At 35.0% G+C, this 18,264-nt stretch overlaps 2 protein-coding genes across 2 annotated transcripts in view; one reads left to right on the top strand and one right to left on the bottom strand.

The window, feature by feature from the left end:
• LOC121375272 (39S ribosomal protein L28, mitochondrial-like) overlaps window positions 1–18,264 on the bottom strand; it is an 87,307-nt gene that overhangs the window by 7,364 nt on the left and 61,679 nt on the right. The window lies entirely within an intron of this gene.
• LOC121375271 (flocculation protein FLO11-like) overlaps window positions 17,055–18,264 on the top strand; it is a 29,379-nt gene continuing 28,169 nt past the window's right edge. The window contains exon 1 of the mRNA XM_041502644.1: window positions 17,055–18,084. Within this exon, the coding sequence (XP_041358578.1) occupies window positions 18,045–18,084 (40 nt within the window). The 5' untranslated portion in view covers window positions 17,055–18,044. The remainder of the gene's footprint in view (window positions 18,085–18,264) is intronic.

Raw genomic sequence — 18,264 nt, 5'->3', positions numbered from 1 at the left:
AAAAAACAGGAACCTCTATTCAGCTTATAGCTAACAGTCTATGAATAATGGGGGAAAGGTTAGATTAATAGACAGATGGAATGGATGGAATGGATGGATGGATGGATGGATGGATGGATGGATGGATGGATGGATGGGATGGATGGATGAGGGAAAGATGGCTGCATGAATAAATTAAGGGGGTGGATTGATGGATAAATGGATGGATGGATGGATGGATAGAAGGACGGAGTTATGGATGGGTGGAAAAAGGGACGGGTGCTTAGATGGAGGGATGGAGAGATGGAGGGAAAAGGATGGATGTATGGGTAGATAAAGAAATGGGTAAATGGAGTGAAAGAGATGGATGGAGGGATGGAGGAATGGATGGATGGATGGACAGATGGACAATATAGCCTTAAAGAGTATAACATATGGCCATACAGCAGATCAATATGCTAGAGTCACAGCTAGAGGTATTAAAACATGTTTCACCTCATTGCAACACAAGTAACACACAGGGATGTCCTCTCTGTGATGGATGTGGAATCATTGGGATCCTGTGGAGGCCTAAATCAGTTCAAATGAAGCAGTCGCGCAGGTCACTGTCTACTGGTTGTGGATAACACCCTCCGCCAGACACATACACACCCTCCCCACCATCTCCATCGTCTGCGGGTTACAGCATGAAATTGACCAACAACAAACCAAGCATTCACTGCAGCCCATAAAACACCATAACGTCATAAAGTTACACTCAGTTTTCCCCCTGAGACCAAACTCTCCTATGCACTTTCACTCATGAATGGTCTCAGACCATATTTATTGCTCATCAATTTTCCAATCAGTGCCCTGTTTGTGGTCACAGTTGATTGGTCTTGCTTTGATCTTTGTCACCTGTCTGAATGGCAGCTGTGAATGAATATTCAGTAGGAAATGCGAGGTGCAGAAATGATAAGTGAAACTATTATTGGACATTCGTCTGACTGCATGAACCATTAAACAGTGACAGACTAGATGAGTTTTCCAAAGGAATGTCTATTTGAGCTCAGACCGTCATTGGTGTCAATTATATTTAAGATATTAATTGCTGCTTGATGAGGAGGATCAAATAATACCAAATTTAAGATCTTAAAAATAACTATTAAATATAGTCGTTATAAAAAACAAATGTTAAAACTTAGATACACAAATCATTTAAAGATCTATTTTTAATTTTAAATGTTTGACAGCAGGTTACAGTATTTAAATGAAGAACTGATTTTATAATGAATGGTCAAGTAGTCAAAACCTTTTGAAGCATAAGTATTCGATTTTTATGTGTAAGAAGCAATTTGACATTTATAAGTATATATTGTAAACTGTAAATAAACGAAAGGGAAAGCAGTATGTTTTGTCACACATAAGTACATTTTCAAGTAGGGCTTTTTAATATGTAATAAGATTATTTTCACACTGTAGTGAGAGAGGAAACTCACTGCAGCCACATAGATATTCCTGAATAGGGATTACATACATACACTTTTCCACAAACAGGACATACACACAACAGCAATTAACATGTATACCAATCATGAAAAAAAAAAAATGGGGATGGGAGTGTGGGGGGTAGAGGAATGGATATACAACCACTTAGTCCACCAATTATATCCCAGTTTAGCACTCTACTAATAAGCTACATTACAACCTATATAAGAGAGAAGGGGAAAAAAGAAGAAACAAAAGATACAGTGAAACAACCGTGGGGATAAACAAAGAAAAGTTATAGATGGATGTGGAGCCCGGTACAAGGGAGAGAAAAGACAACAACAAAAATTACAATAGTGGCCACATGTATCATTAAAAAACCTTAACATTTTAAAAGATTTATTATTACAAAATGCTAATATTAAATGTATAATTTTGATAAAAGTACAATCATTAAAAACCGAAAATTTACAAATTTTCTAAGATTTATTATTACAAAATCCTAATATTAAAATATGTAATTTTTTAAAGTACAATGGTGTCCATAAGTATCATTAGAAATGAGGAACTTTTCTAAGATTTATTATTACAGAATGCTGAAATGTGTAATTTCAGTAAATATCGCACGATACCATAACATAAAACTCTTATTTTATATACATAAACCTGATTATCCCATCACATAATTACTGTGATGATAGGATCATCTTAAGGGAGATAATCAAGGGCCTGTGAGATCCACGACTAAGTTAAGAAGTCACTTATTTAGCTAGCTGCTATGAACTGGCATTGTCCCTGGACACGCAACCAAAACACTTAAAGTTAATCCGGTCTAATTGGAGCTGGAGAGGCACATCAAAGACTGTCAAGGGTCCTCCACAGTGAAATAACCTTTACCTAAAGGGTCCTCCACAGTGAAATAACCTTTACCTACACCAGGACAACATCACAGTTGGCTTTCTCTCCCATAGCTCAGATCTTGGAGGTTTTAATGGCTCAAGTGCTGGGTGTGTTTGTCATCCTCTTAAAATCTTCATTGGCTCAGTCCAGGGGTAATGTCTTGGGACCCGGCAGTGTTTGATATATGAGGCGGAACACTTGGTTATGGCCGTCAAATACGGCTCATATTGTTCCTATTACATACAATAACTTTGTGCTAATTTACTGGTTACAGAGTGAATAGAATGCAAAGCCAGGTACAACAGTTACAGAAGAGAGTGGGTGGATGGATGATGGTTCAGGTGAAAACAATTTCATCCTGACTTGGGGAAAACTTGGGATTGGGAGAATGATGAAGTGTGAAAGAATTTTGTAAATTAATGTGTAATAAAATTCAAAACATTTCTTGTTTTATAACACATAATTTGTACCATAGACATATGGGATAACATTTTATTAGGGTGTCAGAAGGAATTGTTTTTAATGTGTTCCGATTTCTGCATAAGTACAGTATTTAGCATAAAATAACACAAAAGTTAGAAAAAACAATCACATGCATAACACTTAATCCACCTTCAGAAAACCCCCACCACACCAAGAATACAATATATTAGAAGGATCTGCCTTTTTAAAAAAAAACAATCTTTGTCATCAAAAATACTAACTGGCCTAGTTATCCCACCCCACCAGCTCATATGCCTATGATTTATACATGTGTGAACAACACACAACACAGTTTTAGTTTTTTGGGGAATACACTGACATTTCCAATTACCATTGTCTTATTTAATAAATTGACATCCAATAGCCGATGATTAATAAATCAATGTGCTCAAGTGGTGTCGTTAAACAAAACAAACTTCTTATTTAATAAAATTCTAAAATTATTTTCTTTATAAATATAGCTTGCCAAACACCTAACACAATGCTATGATAAAATATTTTATAATCTACAAAAAAGATCTTTGTGAATAAAAGCTGCCCATTGTTCTTTGGAACATATGAAATTTTCATTTCATTTCGGCTATTAGATATACCTGGTTCCTCTGATTTTTAAAACGTAAGTTTTATAGAAAACAAAGATTTTTAAGAATCGGTTAACTTAAAATCCTGCCTTCTGTCACACTAATCCGCTTAGTCCATTAGACTTAAAAAAACGCCATCCCCTAATCATCATGAACCAATCAAAGTGGCGCACCACCGTAATCAACCAATTGAATCCAGCTGTGTGCTACATGAAACATTATCCAACTGTTACCAAATGTGTGTCATTGCCCAACCCATTAAAGGGTGGGTGTCCCCATCAACAGCTAAAAGGGGCTATAATTTAAACTAAATGGTAGGTGGCAGCCCAGTTTAACCTGTGTTAGTAGCAGCCAACAAATGACTGGTTTTGCGAGGCACAGTGCGACAGATGGCTGGGGGGTTGTGTAGAAAGAAGTTTGGGGATGTGTCACTGAATGATTAAAAAACTATTTCTCTCACATTCCTGTGTGTAAGTACAGGTTTATGCAATGTCTCTGCCAACATCCCTCCAATCACCCAGCCCTTCTGTCGTGGGATAAAAATAACACTATGCTTCAATTGCTATTGTACTGGCTTTGAAACATGCAGTTTAATGGTTTTAGTAGTAATAGCAGGGATGTGAGAGGGGCTGGAACAAAAAAGCTTACTGCGGCTGGGGTCCAGGGGCTACTCAAGGCTCCCTGAAGGAAAATTGTTGTTTGCAAACCCTAGAACTGCCAAAAATTGCATTCATTGCTAACAAATCTAAACTGGTTATAACTTATAATATAAGGCACACCTCATAAACTTGAAACCGTGAAAACATGCAAATGAACCTTGTGTGATCAACAGTATTAAACATTATGTTTTTGTTTTTTTAAACGAAATAAAAAAGAGCATTTATGCGTTTCCGCGTACCTCTCACATCCCTGTAATAGTGTCTGTAGCAAATGTGTGCAAGTATATAGGCAAGTATACTTGACGAAGTAATTTATATGGTACAAAAGTAAAAGTTATAATGAAACTTCTCAAATAAAATTAAACAATTGCAGTACCTCAACAGTTCTACTACTAAAAAATACCATTGTCATGTTCTACATAATATACAACTTTTATATGTCATGGGCTAAAATGTGAGATAATATACACTACAGATGATTTTTATTTGCTTACAAAGAAAGGCTTATCTATATGTACTTTTTCACAGACAGCTAGAACAGCACACACCATAGTCTTTGACACTTAAGTTACGATAAAATGCAATTGCAAAACATCTGAAATGGCATTTTAAAATTTAATGTTTCATACAAATTTATTTTCCATACTTGCTTCTATAAAAATAAGAGATAATAAACAGAATTTAAAAACTAACAATAGAAAAATATAATTAAACACTTTTATACTTACTTTGTACTTAAACAAAGATGTGAAAACTAAATCTTAAAACTCAAGTGAGCCTAATCCGGTAAGCTGTTTGGAAATGTGTACTTAGAAGTAATCCTGTTAATCATTAAGCTTACAGAAAGCCAGATTACTGACCTGCAACCACACATGGTGACAACAATGACACCCTGACAGACACACAGACTCCAGACACATGGAAACTGATTTTACAGTGTAGTATTAAGCTCATTTTGTTATGTGAATAACAATATTAACATACAAACATGTAGCTTTTTTTTTTGGCTGAGGCCAATTTCTGGATTGTGAAAGCTGTACAGGTTACTGTAGGTCTAATGCCATGCAACTTGTCAGTGAGAGAGAATAGGGTGTAGTGGTCTTACACCTACCCGTTGAGTCGTTAAAACTTGCTCTGGGTGGGAGCCAGTACTGGGCTGCAAACCCTGTACTTACCAGCCTTATATCCGATGGCTTAACCAGCACACCACCGAGGCCGGTAGGAGGTTTATAAAGCTCTGGGTGTTTTTTTTGCAAATAAGGTTCAAGCACACTGTCTTGGACACAAACCTCAACTATCAGAGCTATCTGTCCAGAACAGGAAGTTATAGTTGTTTGTCAGAGAGAAGTCGGTGTAGTGGCCTTACACCTAGCCAATGACTTGCTCTGAATGGGAGCTGGTACCGGGAGATGAACTCAGTATCTACCAGCCTTTAATAAACCTGATGGCTTTTAACCACTGCACCACCAAGGCTGGTAAAAGTCTGTATGTCTCTGATTCCAGGCTATTAACAACACTGATTACACCTAACAGGAGCTCAGACTGCTGGACTGCTGGTCCAATCTGTCCCTCTCACAACACCAGAGCTTAGCTTTATTCCACTAATTAGATGATTGCTAATTACTGATCCTGTTGTCTTTAACACCTGGTCTCTAAAAGCGATTAAAAACACAGGTGGGGGAAGTGCAACCAATTACACTAAGCCCTTAGATTATTATTTTTTTTTAATTTAAGTTTCAGGCTCATATCCAGTTAAGGTTCAAGCATGCTGTCCTGGACTCACATCTTGACTATCTTAGCCATCATAATTTTGATTGGTGGTCTTCAGAGGAAACCAAATGTTTGACATCCAATAGCCAATGTTTAGTAAATCAATGTGCTCTAGTGGTGTCATTAAACAAAACAAACATAAAATATTAGCCATCTTGCCTTTTAACTTCCATCAACATGACAGAAAAATGAGGAAAGTTTGAAGTTTTGATAGTAAAAGGTTTTAAGTACAAAAGCAGAATGGCACGAACACAAAAAATAACATTTGTGTAGCAGAAAGTTTTGAGAAGAAAATATAATAATATTAATAACACAAACATCAACACGTTATTTCTGCAATAGAAAGTGTTGAGGGGATAATATAAAGACACAGACATGAAAACACCATTTCCACAGTGAAATGTTCTGAATAATAAAAAAAAGTATACAGACAATAACATGACGACACTGTTTCCATGGTGAAAAGTTTCAAGTGATTTAGGTAAATCTATCAGACAAAGAGTTACAGACATTCTGTCTCCTGCAGATCACACTGCTTAATTACACCTGAGACACCTGTGAAAAAACACACCTGTGTTAACTCTCTCATTAAGACAATACTCTTGACATGTTAACTCTTTCACCAAATCTGCTAAAACATATTCTGAGATATTGGTGGTTAAAACACAACTTAGCTAATGTTCACACAGATTAAGAATTTAGTAAACCTTTCCAGACGATTCGTCTCCAAGATTCATTAGTTCATGCTGATGTCAGATCAAGTCTAATGGTGGAAGCTTTTCTCACACTCTTCATTGTACCACCTTTAATAAATTATCACAGCACACTTTAGTTTTAGTTTTAAAAAATTACAAAAGCCTTTATGAAAACTAAATAATTAGATGTACATACATACCGTACATACATACATACAAAGACTTAATTTCTGTGCCACTTCAAACTTGTGTGTCTTCAAAAAACCATGAGACAACAATGTACACTGTATGCACATGATACCACTATCATTATAAAACAAACATGCCCCCAACTCCCCCAAAAAAACCCAAAAGAAGAAGTATGTTTTGTTTAACGACACCACTGGAGCACAATGATTAATTAACAATCGGCTATTGGTCGTCAAACATTTGGTAATTCTGACACGTAATCATCAGAGGAAACCTGCCACATTTTTCCTAATGCAGCAAGGGATCTTTTATATGCACTGGCTAGAGTGAGAAATAGCCCAGTGGTCCCACCGACGGAGACTGATCCCAAACCGACAGCACATCAAGCGAGCACTTTACCACTGGGCTACGTCTCGCCCCATAAAAAAACCCACTCCAAAAGAACAAAGCAAACCCCCCCCCCCCCACAACCCCCCAAACAAACACCTAAAACAAAATAACAACCATGAAAGATGCAAATCCATCAGTTTTCCAATAAAACTGATATTTAATCTTTACATATAAAACTATCATACCAAATTATTTATTTAAAAATTTTTAATTCATATTTATAATAACGGAAAGAAAAATGGGAACACATAAATAGTAACAGCAAATACTGAATGGGAATGGGAACTCTTTTTACGTGCCCCTATCCACAAGGGTTCAGGCACGCCCACCCCGGATTTAGCCTCTGACTTCGCCAGTGACCAACTCCGGGACTGCAACCAAAACCCCATACCCAATATTTAACTATGTTACTGGCAGTCAGTCAATCCCACATAACATCTCTGTATTTCAAACAGTCATAACAACTCTGTATTTTAATCAGTCATAAGAACTCTGTATTTCAAGCAGTCATAACAACTCTGTCTTTCAAACAGTTATAAGAACTCTATTAGTGAATTAAATTTGGTCTCATATATCATGTGTTCTTGTTTCTTACCATCAGTATAGTACCAAATAAATAAAAATAAAACATCCTATGAAGAAGATAATTAAGTTTTTAATATAGTTTGCAAATAAATATATGCAAATTGTTTTTCTATTCCATAGTAGAACAAAATTAAATGAATCAACCAGAATTGTATATTAAATCCCACAATTTTCAAACAAAATCCAAATCAATCAAAGTACTAAGAATGCATCTGTTTCAAGTAATTTAGGTAAATCTGTCAGCCGAAGAGTTGCAGACATTCTGTCTCCTGCAGATCACACTGCTTAATTTCACCTGAGACACCTGTGAAAAAACACACCTGTGTTAACTCTCTCATTAAGACAAAACTCAGGATGTGTTAACTCTTTCACCTAATCTGCTAAAACCTATTCCAAGATGTTGGTGGTTAAAACACGACTTAGCTAAGGTTCACACAGATTGAGAATTTGGAGAACCTTTCCAGACGATCAGTCTCCGTGCTTCATTAGTCTATACTGATGTCAAGTCAAGTCTAATGGTGGAAGCTTTTCTTACACTCTTCATTGTACCCGATATTTACACCTTTAATAAATTATCACTTAGCTGCTAATAGACAGCACACTTTAGTTGAATAAAAATAGCAAACATCTTTGTTTTAAAAAAAAAATAGATGTACACTACCTTTGTCCCACATGCTTACAAGTCTTCAAAAAGCAATAAGACAAACAAGGTATTTTGTATGCACCATTGCCATCATGATGCCACCATCACACAAAAACAAGCCATGAAAGATGAAACTCCATTAAAAAATCCACAAATAAAACTGCTAATGATTATAAGACTCCATCATGTGCAATCATGTGGGATAGAGAAAGTACACCCTCGGTGGTGAAAATTTCGACAAGGGACAAGGCTTGCTGAGTCCCATGGTCAAAATTTTCACCACCGACGGTGTACTTTTTCTATCCCACATGACCGCATATGATGGAGTCTTTTTCTCTCATTCATTCAGTAAATAAACCATTATTGTATATGAACAGATAAAGATGGCTGAACAAGTAACTTTTTTATTTGACCATTTTGTCATAAATAAACTACACTATCGTATTTGCTGTGTTTGTTTCATGTGTTAAATAAAATTTAATACTACAAATTAACAAGATAGCTTTTAAAATGAAGGTTTTAATAACAAAATATTAATTTAAAACTGTGTTGAATAACCTCACGTCACCACCTCACATTAATATGACTTCATATATTATCAACGGCGTCATGTTAAACGCAAGCGCATGATATCCCATGTAAGATAGAAATTTCTTACATGGCTTTTTTTCATGGGATAGATCTGTTCCATATACATGAGGATGAGAGAAATAATAATCTTTTCATGTGAATTAATCATATCAAACTATTTGTTTAAAAAATTAATTTGTATATAGTACTAAGTAAATGAAAATACAACATGCTATGATAAGTTCTTGAAGTAGTTTGTAAAATAAAAATTTGCAGATTTTTTTTCTCTAATAAAAAGGAATATCAAACTCCTTAATTTTTAGACAAAACCCAAATCGACCAAAACACTAAAAATTAGTCTCTTTCAAGTGATTTAGGTAAATCTGTGAGACAAAGAGTTACAGACATTCTGTCTCCTGCAAAGCACACTGCTTAATTACACCTGAGACACCTGTGAAAAAACACACCTGTGTTAACTCTCTTATTAAGACAAAACTCATGACATGTTAACTCTTTCACCTAATCTGCTAAAACCTATTCTGAGATATTGGTGGTTAAAACACAACTTAGCTAATGTTCACACAGATTGAGAATTTGGTGAACCTCTGCAGACGATTCGTCTCCGTGCTTCATTAGTCCATACTGATGTCAAGTCAAATCTAATGATGGAAGCTTTTCTTACCCACTTCATTGTACCCAATATTTACACCTTTAATAAATTATCACTTAGCTGCTAATTATAGACCACACTTTAGTTTAATAAAAACAGCAAACATCTTTGTTTTAAAACCCCCCAGATGTACACTACTTTTATTCCACTTGCTGACAAGTCTTCAAAAAGCAATAAGACAAACAAGGTATTTTGTATGCACCATTGCCATCATGATGGCACCATCACACCAAAAAAGCCATGAAAGTTGGAACTCCACTAAAACGTCCACAAATAAAACTGCTAATGATATAATAATCTTTTAATGTGAATTAATCGTATCAAACTATTTGTTTAAGAAATTAATTAGTATATAGTACCAAGTAAATGAAAATAGAACATTCTATGATAAGTTCTTGAAGTAGTTTGTAGAATAAATATTTGCAGATTTTTTCTCTCAAAAGAAAAAAGAATATCAAGGTCCACAATTTTTAGACAAAACCCAAACTGATCAAAGCATTAAAAATTAGTCTCTTTCAAGTGATTTAAGTAAATCTGTCAGCCAAAGAGTTACAGACATTCTGTCTCCTGCAGATCACACTGCTTAATTACACCTGAGACACCTGTGAAAAAACACACCTGTGTGAGTGGTCATTTCACAAAACACATCAAGTGTTAACTCTTTCACCTAATCTGCTAAAAGCACATTCTGAGATACTTGTAGTTAAAACACAACTTAGCTAATGTTCACACAGATTGAAAATTAAGCGAACCTTTCCAGACGATTCGTCTCCAAGATTCATTAGTCCATGCTGATGTCAAGTCAAGTCTAATGGTGGAAGCATTTCTAACACTATTCATTGCAACCGATATCAAATTTAATTAACACATTTAACAAATTAACACTTTGGTTGCTAATAAGCACCACACTTTGTTGCATTAAGACAAATCTGAACAAGCTAATATTTAAAAATAGATGATGTAAATGATTTTACCAGATATTAAGCTGAATTACCAACTTTAATAAATACACACTTTCAGTTTTATTAAAATTTGGAATATATTCCACACTCTGATGTATTTAAGGTTTAAAACATTTGTATTTATTAATACCAAAGATATATTTCAATAATAATAATAACAATAAACAAATTCATTAATACTGGATAAATGATGTCAGGATGACAGTGAAAGAACATGGTGTTGACAACAGTATTGCCTAATTTTACTTGGGATTAGAATCACAAAAGAGTATAAAAATGGCCACATTTTGTATTACATAGTTGTTGAAGAGTCAACAATACCAAAAATATAACATTCTTTATGTTCCTGACTTTTATATTTCTTGGTTGTCACAGTAACAGACCCCCCAACAGAAATCTGTATAAAAAAATTAAAATGTTTTCTTATATATAATTACGGTAACCAAAAAACCCCACATACCAACATTTTGGCAATAAATATTTTTAAACTACTGGAAATTACTTTAATTAAAAAAGAAAAAAAATCCTGGTCCAGGTAAACATGCAAAATGACTGATAAATAAAACTGATGGTAATAAAACAAATTCAGCAGGATACTTTACTAATAATACTTTCTACACCACACAACCCTGCAATAACAACATCATCAACACATATTTAATACTGTGTCTTTTCTCACAAGAAACCTGCAATCACATCTAACCTACAGCAACCTCTAAGAACAGCTATTGTTAGGTGACACCCCAACAGAGGATTATGACACAAATAATACAAAAAACCTTCCCTCAAAGAAACCGTTTGACAAAAACATTGAGATAATGATGGCGTTAGATCACCACCTAAAATACAAGGAATCAGAGGATAGGGGATTCTTATACATAGTGAGGATCTTTCTCACATTGCACAAAAGAATCTCAATCTGTGGGAAGATAATCCGCCAGGTAAAGCCGCAGTGAAAGTTTGTACTTTCACCAATGTCTTAGGTAACAGTACCGGCCTAGACAGCCGGGACCAGTCCCAAATTAGCTGATCAACTTGGTAATTAGCATTTTCAAAGAGAATCTGCCAGAAAGTCAGAAATGTTCCCAGGCCCTAGTGTGCCCTGTTGCCTCATGACTAACTGTTGAGTATACTGACAGCTAGAATGGTGTTTCACAGGTAAGATGTGCCACGGCATGTCCATCAAAACTGGCACAAACAACATGAGTATTTCTTTCAAAGTAAGATTTCTAATAAACTTCTGTTATACTCTCAGTTGAAATTATTATTTAATATTCAGAACTTACAATGGCAATCAGAAATGAAAACCTAATATCAGTAATATTATAATTCTTCTAATTCCAATAATACTGAATTACTTTAAAATTTATTACAGATTAAATCAGTATTTTAATAAGGAGGAATTGTCCAACCCTACTTTTTCCCCCATTCAAAATATATATACTAGTACTAACAGTGACGTCTCAAGTTAATTATCAACCGATGTTGTAGTTAAAATATTCAGATTTTTACACTATTTATGTACCCTTATCTTTACTTCAGGTATGTGTGAAAACATACACAGGTATAGGTTCACAATATAATATCATTAAATTTGTTGGCTCTAATTGTCTTTAGCTATTTGGTTAAAATTAACACATTTTTCTAAGTCGGGTAGATTTCCTGACTAAATGGGGATCTAAGGGATTTGTAAACCTGCCATTGATATGACCAAAATTTCAACACCATACCTGTCCATACGTACAATTATGGAACAGTGTCAGCCTTTTTCATATGACCAGCTTTTTGTCTATGCTGATACAGATGTTGCAAATTACAGTTATTTCAACAAAGTGGACTGAACTGGTGTGTTTCAAAAACTTTGGTATATTGGTAATAATGGTAAAAAGAGAGAGAGAGAGAGAGAGAGAGAGAGAGAGAGAGAGAGAGAGAGAGAGAGAGAGAGAGAGAGAGAGAGAGAGAGAGAGAGACAGAGAGACAGAGAGAGAGAGAGAGAAATATATATATACTGTGATCTTATTAAAACATACACAAGTTACCAGTGATTTCAAGTTTATATTGAACTGTATCCCAGTTGATAAGCTGTAACCTTTGAAGTGCAGACTTCAGAACTATTTACAAAACTAACTACATAACAGCAAAGTCTACACAAACTGAGTGTTCAATGATCATGCAGTAGAATGTAGACCCCAAGCCAATCCAGTATGATTGTGTTGCTTGTGTGTTTGTATTTCAGATAGGGTTGTACAGGTTAGCAACTTATCATAAAAACAAATATAATCTTAGAAGACACCACCAAATATTTTTTTGTACAATGATAACTGTAAAATGATGATGTAACTATTAGAATTTGTAAGATGGAGTTTGATAATTTATTCTTTGTAATACTAATATTGCAAAGAAAACCACACTGATCTGATACAAACCTGCATTACATTTGTTTTAGTTACAATCAGTTGGTTGAAGAATCTCACTTTATTAAAAAAATATTTTACAAGCCAATATGTTAGAATACCAATATAAAGAATTGGCCACCTAAAGTGCATACACCTGGAAAACAACACTAATCACCGAGCACATTTCTTTTAAAACTATAAAATTATATCATTAAAAGTCCAGATGATATTTATACACAGTTATGACATGATATAGGGAAAATGTTTTGATAATAAAAGTCCACTTAATTGGTATTAATTTCTTTAACCAAATTTCTTATTTTCAGTAAATTAATATTTTCTAAATAAAGACTAATAAAATATCTTTGTTTGTAAAACATAGAGAGATACCTTAATACAGGCTTCTGCCTTTTTGCCAATCCCCAAAACTTTAAATAAATATTGTTTAAACCAGTTTTCTGGGTAATCAATAGTTTTGAATTTTAATAATGTTACTAATTATTCAGACTCGAGAATCAAATCAAGTGTCTCTGCACCTGCATCCGTACATTTTCAAAATGTTCTAAACTTGTTTTGGAATCTTTTCCACCTAAATGAATTCTTGAACCTCAATTCAACTCAAGTTAAATTCCAACCAGCTAAATAGCATGGACAATGTGACAACTATGGCTTGACCAGTGTAACCCAATAAGCCCAACCTGAGGAAGTATTCTAGATTGAAATCCTCACTTCCTATAAAGCGTGGAGGAGTTCTGTAATGACCAAATCCTCACTTCCCATAGCACTGCTACTGCTGCGAGTATTCTGTGATTAACGGCAAGAACTCGGCCCCACAGTCAGTCACACAGACACCACCATTCAAACTAATCAAAAACAATTTTGCTTGTTTTCTTAATTCAGTTTTCACCATATATGTAGTAAATTGTGGGAATGCAAAACATTCCCAGTGATAAATAAACCTGAAAAATACACACATTAGCATTTAAAAGAAAATAATTTAAAAGACTATTAAATAGGGACTTGGCAACCAGGATATGGGGGGTCACAGTGATCTGGGAATAAGATATTGAAGAAGAAAAAGAAAAGTATGCCCACTGTGGGCATAACCACTAGCTTTACATTATTGACTAAGAAAGGTGCATACAGGGATGAAAAGAGTTAATAAACTGAAACGGCAATGGTTATACTAATTAACTGAATGATTTCTTGCTAAATACCCCCCCAAAAAAAAAGAAAAGAAAAAGGGGAGACCCCCAAAAGAAAAACACATTAAAAAGATACAAGCATGCATGCACACACACACAAAACACACACCACACACACACAAACACACACAAACACACACAGACAGACACACACACACACACACACACAAAACATACAAAACATACACACACACACACACACACACAAAATTAATGCCAAAATTAATTTGATCTGTGTTTATTAAAAGATTCCATAAAAGATTACTGTTTTATTCTGAATATTACAGTGCTTTAATCCCTCTGGATGAAACTCCAGCAATACCAATCCACCAAGGTATTTCAAAATAAAATTATTTACACCTACAACACTGATTACTTGCACTTATATTTCTGTCAAAGTGATGATCACTTCACAGTTGTAGACCGGTTGTCTGCTGCAATAGATCAGTACTTGAGTCTGTCTGTGGTCAGTGAACTCTAATTGTAGAAACAACCATTGTCCACCTCTCCTGGTGAATGTAACACACAAAGTGACCAACAGCTAATGGCCCCAATGTTCTAAAACAGATTTCCTGTCCGTGTTGATTCAATAATCAGACAACTGTCTCTTCTTAAAGCATTCAAATATATACTGTACTGTAATTTGACATAAATTCAACAGATTTTGATTACTACATTCACAATTTAGCTAATAAAAATTAAAACAGAAAATGTTTCATAATGCTTCCTATATAATGTATATTAATTTTGATTTTAACATAATGACTAGTCAGCTAATGTTCACAGAAAAATCACAATAAGGTTTGTGTAGATTTTGTTTATTACTATACTTTCATATGAAAACCAGTTATATCTTAGACCAGTGATAAAGACAAAATGGATTGTGTAAGATGATGGCATATCCATATACCACACCATGCAATACCAACAGGACTGACGATTCAGCAATTTATGAGCAGCATGACTCTTATATAATGACCGGCCTCAGTGGCGTCGTGGCAGGCCATCGGTCTACAGGCTGGTAGGTACTGGGTTCGGATCCCAGTCGAGGCATGGAATTTTTAATCCAGATACCGACTCCAAACCCTGAGTGAGTGCTCCGCAAGGCTCAATGGGTAGGTGTAAACCACTTGCACCGACCAGTGATCCATAACTGGTTCAACAAAGGCCATGGTTTGTGCTATCCTGCCTGTGGGAAGCGCAAATAAAAGATCCCTTTCTGCCTGTCGTAAAAGAGTAGCCTATGTGGCGACAGCGGGTTTCCTCTAAAAAAATTATGTGTGGTCATTAACCATATGTTTGACGCCATATAACCGTAAATAAAATGTGTTGAGTGCGTCGTTAAATAAAACACTTCTTTCTTCTTTCTTTCTTATATAATGTAACTGAATGAATGACCTTCATTATTTCAATAAGAAGTACTGTGCCAGTTAATAAGTTGGCAAAATTGATAATTTATACATGAAATTTTAAGTGATATGTTAATTAACAGTTTGAAAATTTAAAACATTTGTCATCTCACCAAAGCAACACTGAGATGCAGCAACTCCTTGCCTCACCACTACATCAAACAAATTACCTTTATGCAAAACGTTTACTCATTAAAAAAAAATAAAAAATTGTAATCATGATAAAAAACCCAACCCAGAAGCAAATAATCACAATCTATTACATGTTACTGGTTTTCTTTCCCATTTATTTTCATGCTTTTATCAATTTAAGGTTAAAGCATGCTGCCCTGGACACATCCTCAAATATGATGGCTGGCTGTCCAGGACAAGGGTTGATGGTTATTGTTAGTGTTTAGTGAGAGAAAAGTCAGTGTAGTTGCTCAGTTGGTAGAGTGTTTGCTAAGGTACTTAGGTCCATGGACTGAAAACACTTACTGGATCCATTCTGTAGTTCCTAATCCCTACCAGTGCCCCACAAGAGATAATCAAATGCTGTGTGCTAACATATCCTGTGGGAAAGTGCATATAAATTATCCATAGTATCCAATGGGAAAATGTAGTGGATTTTCCCTAAGACTATGTGTCAGAATTTCCATACATTTGACATCCAATAGCCTATGTTTAATAAAATCAATGTACTCTAGTGGTGTCATTAAAAAAAAAAAACTTTAACTTTAAAACTGACTCAGAGTTGAAGCCTGTATTGGGATGTGAACCCAGCACCTGCCAATCTTAAGACGGGGGCTTAACCACTGTATAACTTGAAACATATATGACTTATATTTCTGTCAAAGTGATGATCACTTGACAGTTGTAGACTGGTTGTCTGCTGCAATAGATCAGTACTTGAGTCTGTCTGTGGTCAGTGAACTCTAATTGTAGAAACAACCATTGTCCACCTCTCCTGGTGAATGTAACACACAAAGTGACCAACAGCTAATGGCCCCAATGTTCTAAAACAGATTTCCTGTCCGTGTTGATTCAACAATCAGACAACTGTCTCTTCTTAAAGCATTCAAATATATACTGTCATTTTACATACACAACAAACATTTTATAATTTACAATTAACTTTTTAAATAAAATACACACTTTATTTATTATTCGCAATAAATTTTTATTATATATATATATATATATTTTAAAATCTTGTGATAGCAATAATGGTGTGACATAAATTTCTATGTTTAAAATAATTTTACTTGTAATACACATCTGAAATATTGAATAACATCATAACTTGTTGACCAAACCAAATGAAAAGAAAAAAACCAAACAAAAAACAATAGTGAAGAGAATATATCTGTATAAGAGTAATTATTGATTTATATGTAATATAAAAGTAATTATTGATTTATATGTAATATATAAGTAATTACTCATTTATATACTGTGTTATACTGCAATATAAGAGCAATTATTGATTTATATATTATGTTAATAGTGTTAAACTGAAATAAATGATCATCAATGAATTGCAGACTATCATCAACTTTATCCAACAAGCTTATCTAAATGAAGTGCAACATCAATATGTTTTTCCAATGAGATATAAACCTTTGTTAAATAATGCAAGCACAAGTAATATTGACAGCTATTGCTTCAGGCAAGCCACACTTTTTATTCTCATTTTTACTCCCTCTCAAAAAAAATAACAAAATACATTTGACAAAAAAAAAAAATCCCCCAAAAACCTAAAGATTGGCCAAATCTTTCAGTGTAAAAGTGAACAACTTTATTTACAGAGCAGAATCAAATTAGATATCCGGTATTTGGTTAACCATCAGACGCACACACTCCTCTACAACTCTCAGTGTTCATTGATAAGAAAACACCATCTTACTCAATCCACATCATACCTCGGGACCTCTTCTTCCTGTGATGTCCCTCTCGACCAATGGGAATGCCGAAGAGACACAGCTCCCTCCCTGTTTGAACAAAGGAGGCTGGCTCAGCGAGATCTGACAGTTACGGCTTCAGGCGGGCGGGTGGCTGGCTTGACTAGCTTATTTACAGTTGAACTGTTTCTCTGATTGAACAACACTGGGGGAGAGAGTCTCACTCTGGCAACTCATTGTGGAGGTAGATCGCTGTGAAAACACTTCCAGCAGACTGTGGGTCCACACCAGTGGCTTGATTCCCAGATCCTTAATTGTGCTGGTTTTTTGTCTTTCAATCATAAGCGTGATCATCACCTGTGACCTGCAAGCTGGCCAGTTCATGGGTGTTCTGTGTGTTGTTTTCAATATACACTGAGACCCTTACTCGGCTGATCAAGTCTTGCCTGGACTTCCTAGGGTTGCCAACAAAACATATTGTTGTGAAAACAATCCCTCCGTGAGTTGGTATATAACAGAGTGTTACCCATGTCTACCAGCATATTCCCCACCAGCTGTTGGACAACGCTTGTTACCTTTGCACCTTATCACTGGAAAAATAACTTTCAAAGATGATTCTTGGAGCGATCGACGGAATCCCAGAAACTTGCAGTAAGTCTTTTTTTTATCTCGATATATCAGATACAGGGCTATTTTAGAAAAACATATTTACATTTTGTATGTACTATATCCATTCAATTCTTGTCACTGGATCCCAACTTTAAGGACTGTATCCTGTACATAACATACCACACAGAGTTTAACAAATTGATATTATTTAAATAAATTATA

This window comes from Gigantopelta aegis, chromosome 6 (assembly GCF_016097555.1).
Source record: "Gigantopelta aegis isolate Gae_Host chromosome 6, Gae_host_genome, whole genome shotgun sequence".
Taxonomy (NCBI): Eukaryota; Metazoa; Mollusca; class Gastropoda; order Neomphalida; family Peltospiridae; genus Gigantopelta; species Gigantopelta aegis.
This window is presented reverse-complemented; position numbering and strand designations above follow the sequence as displayed.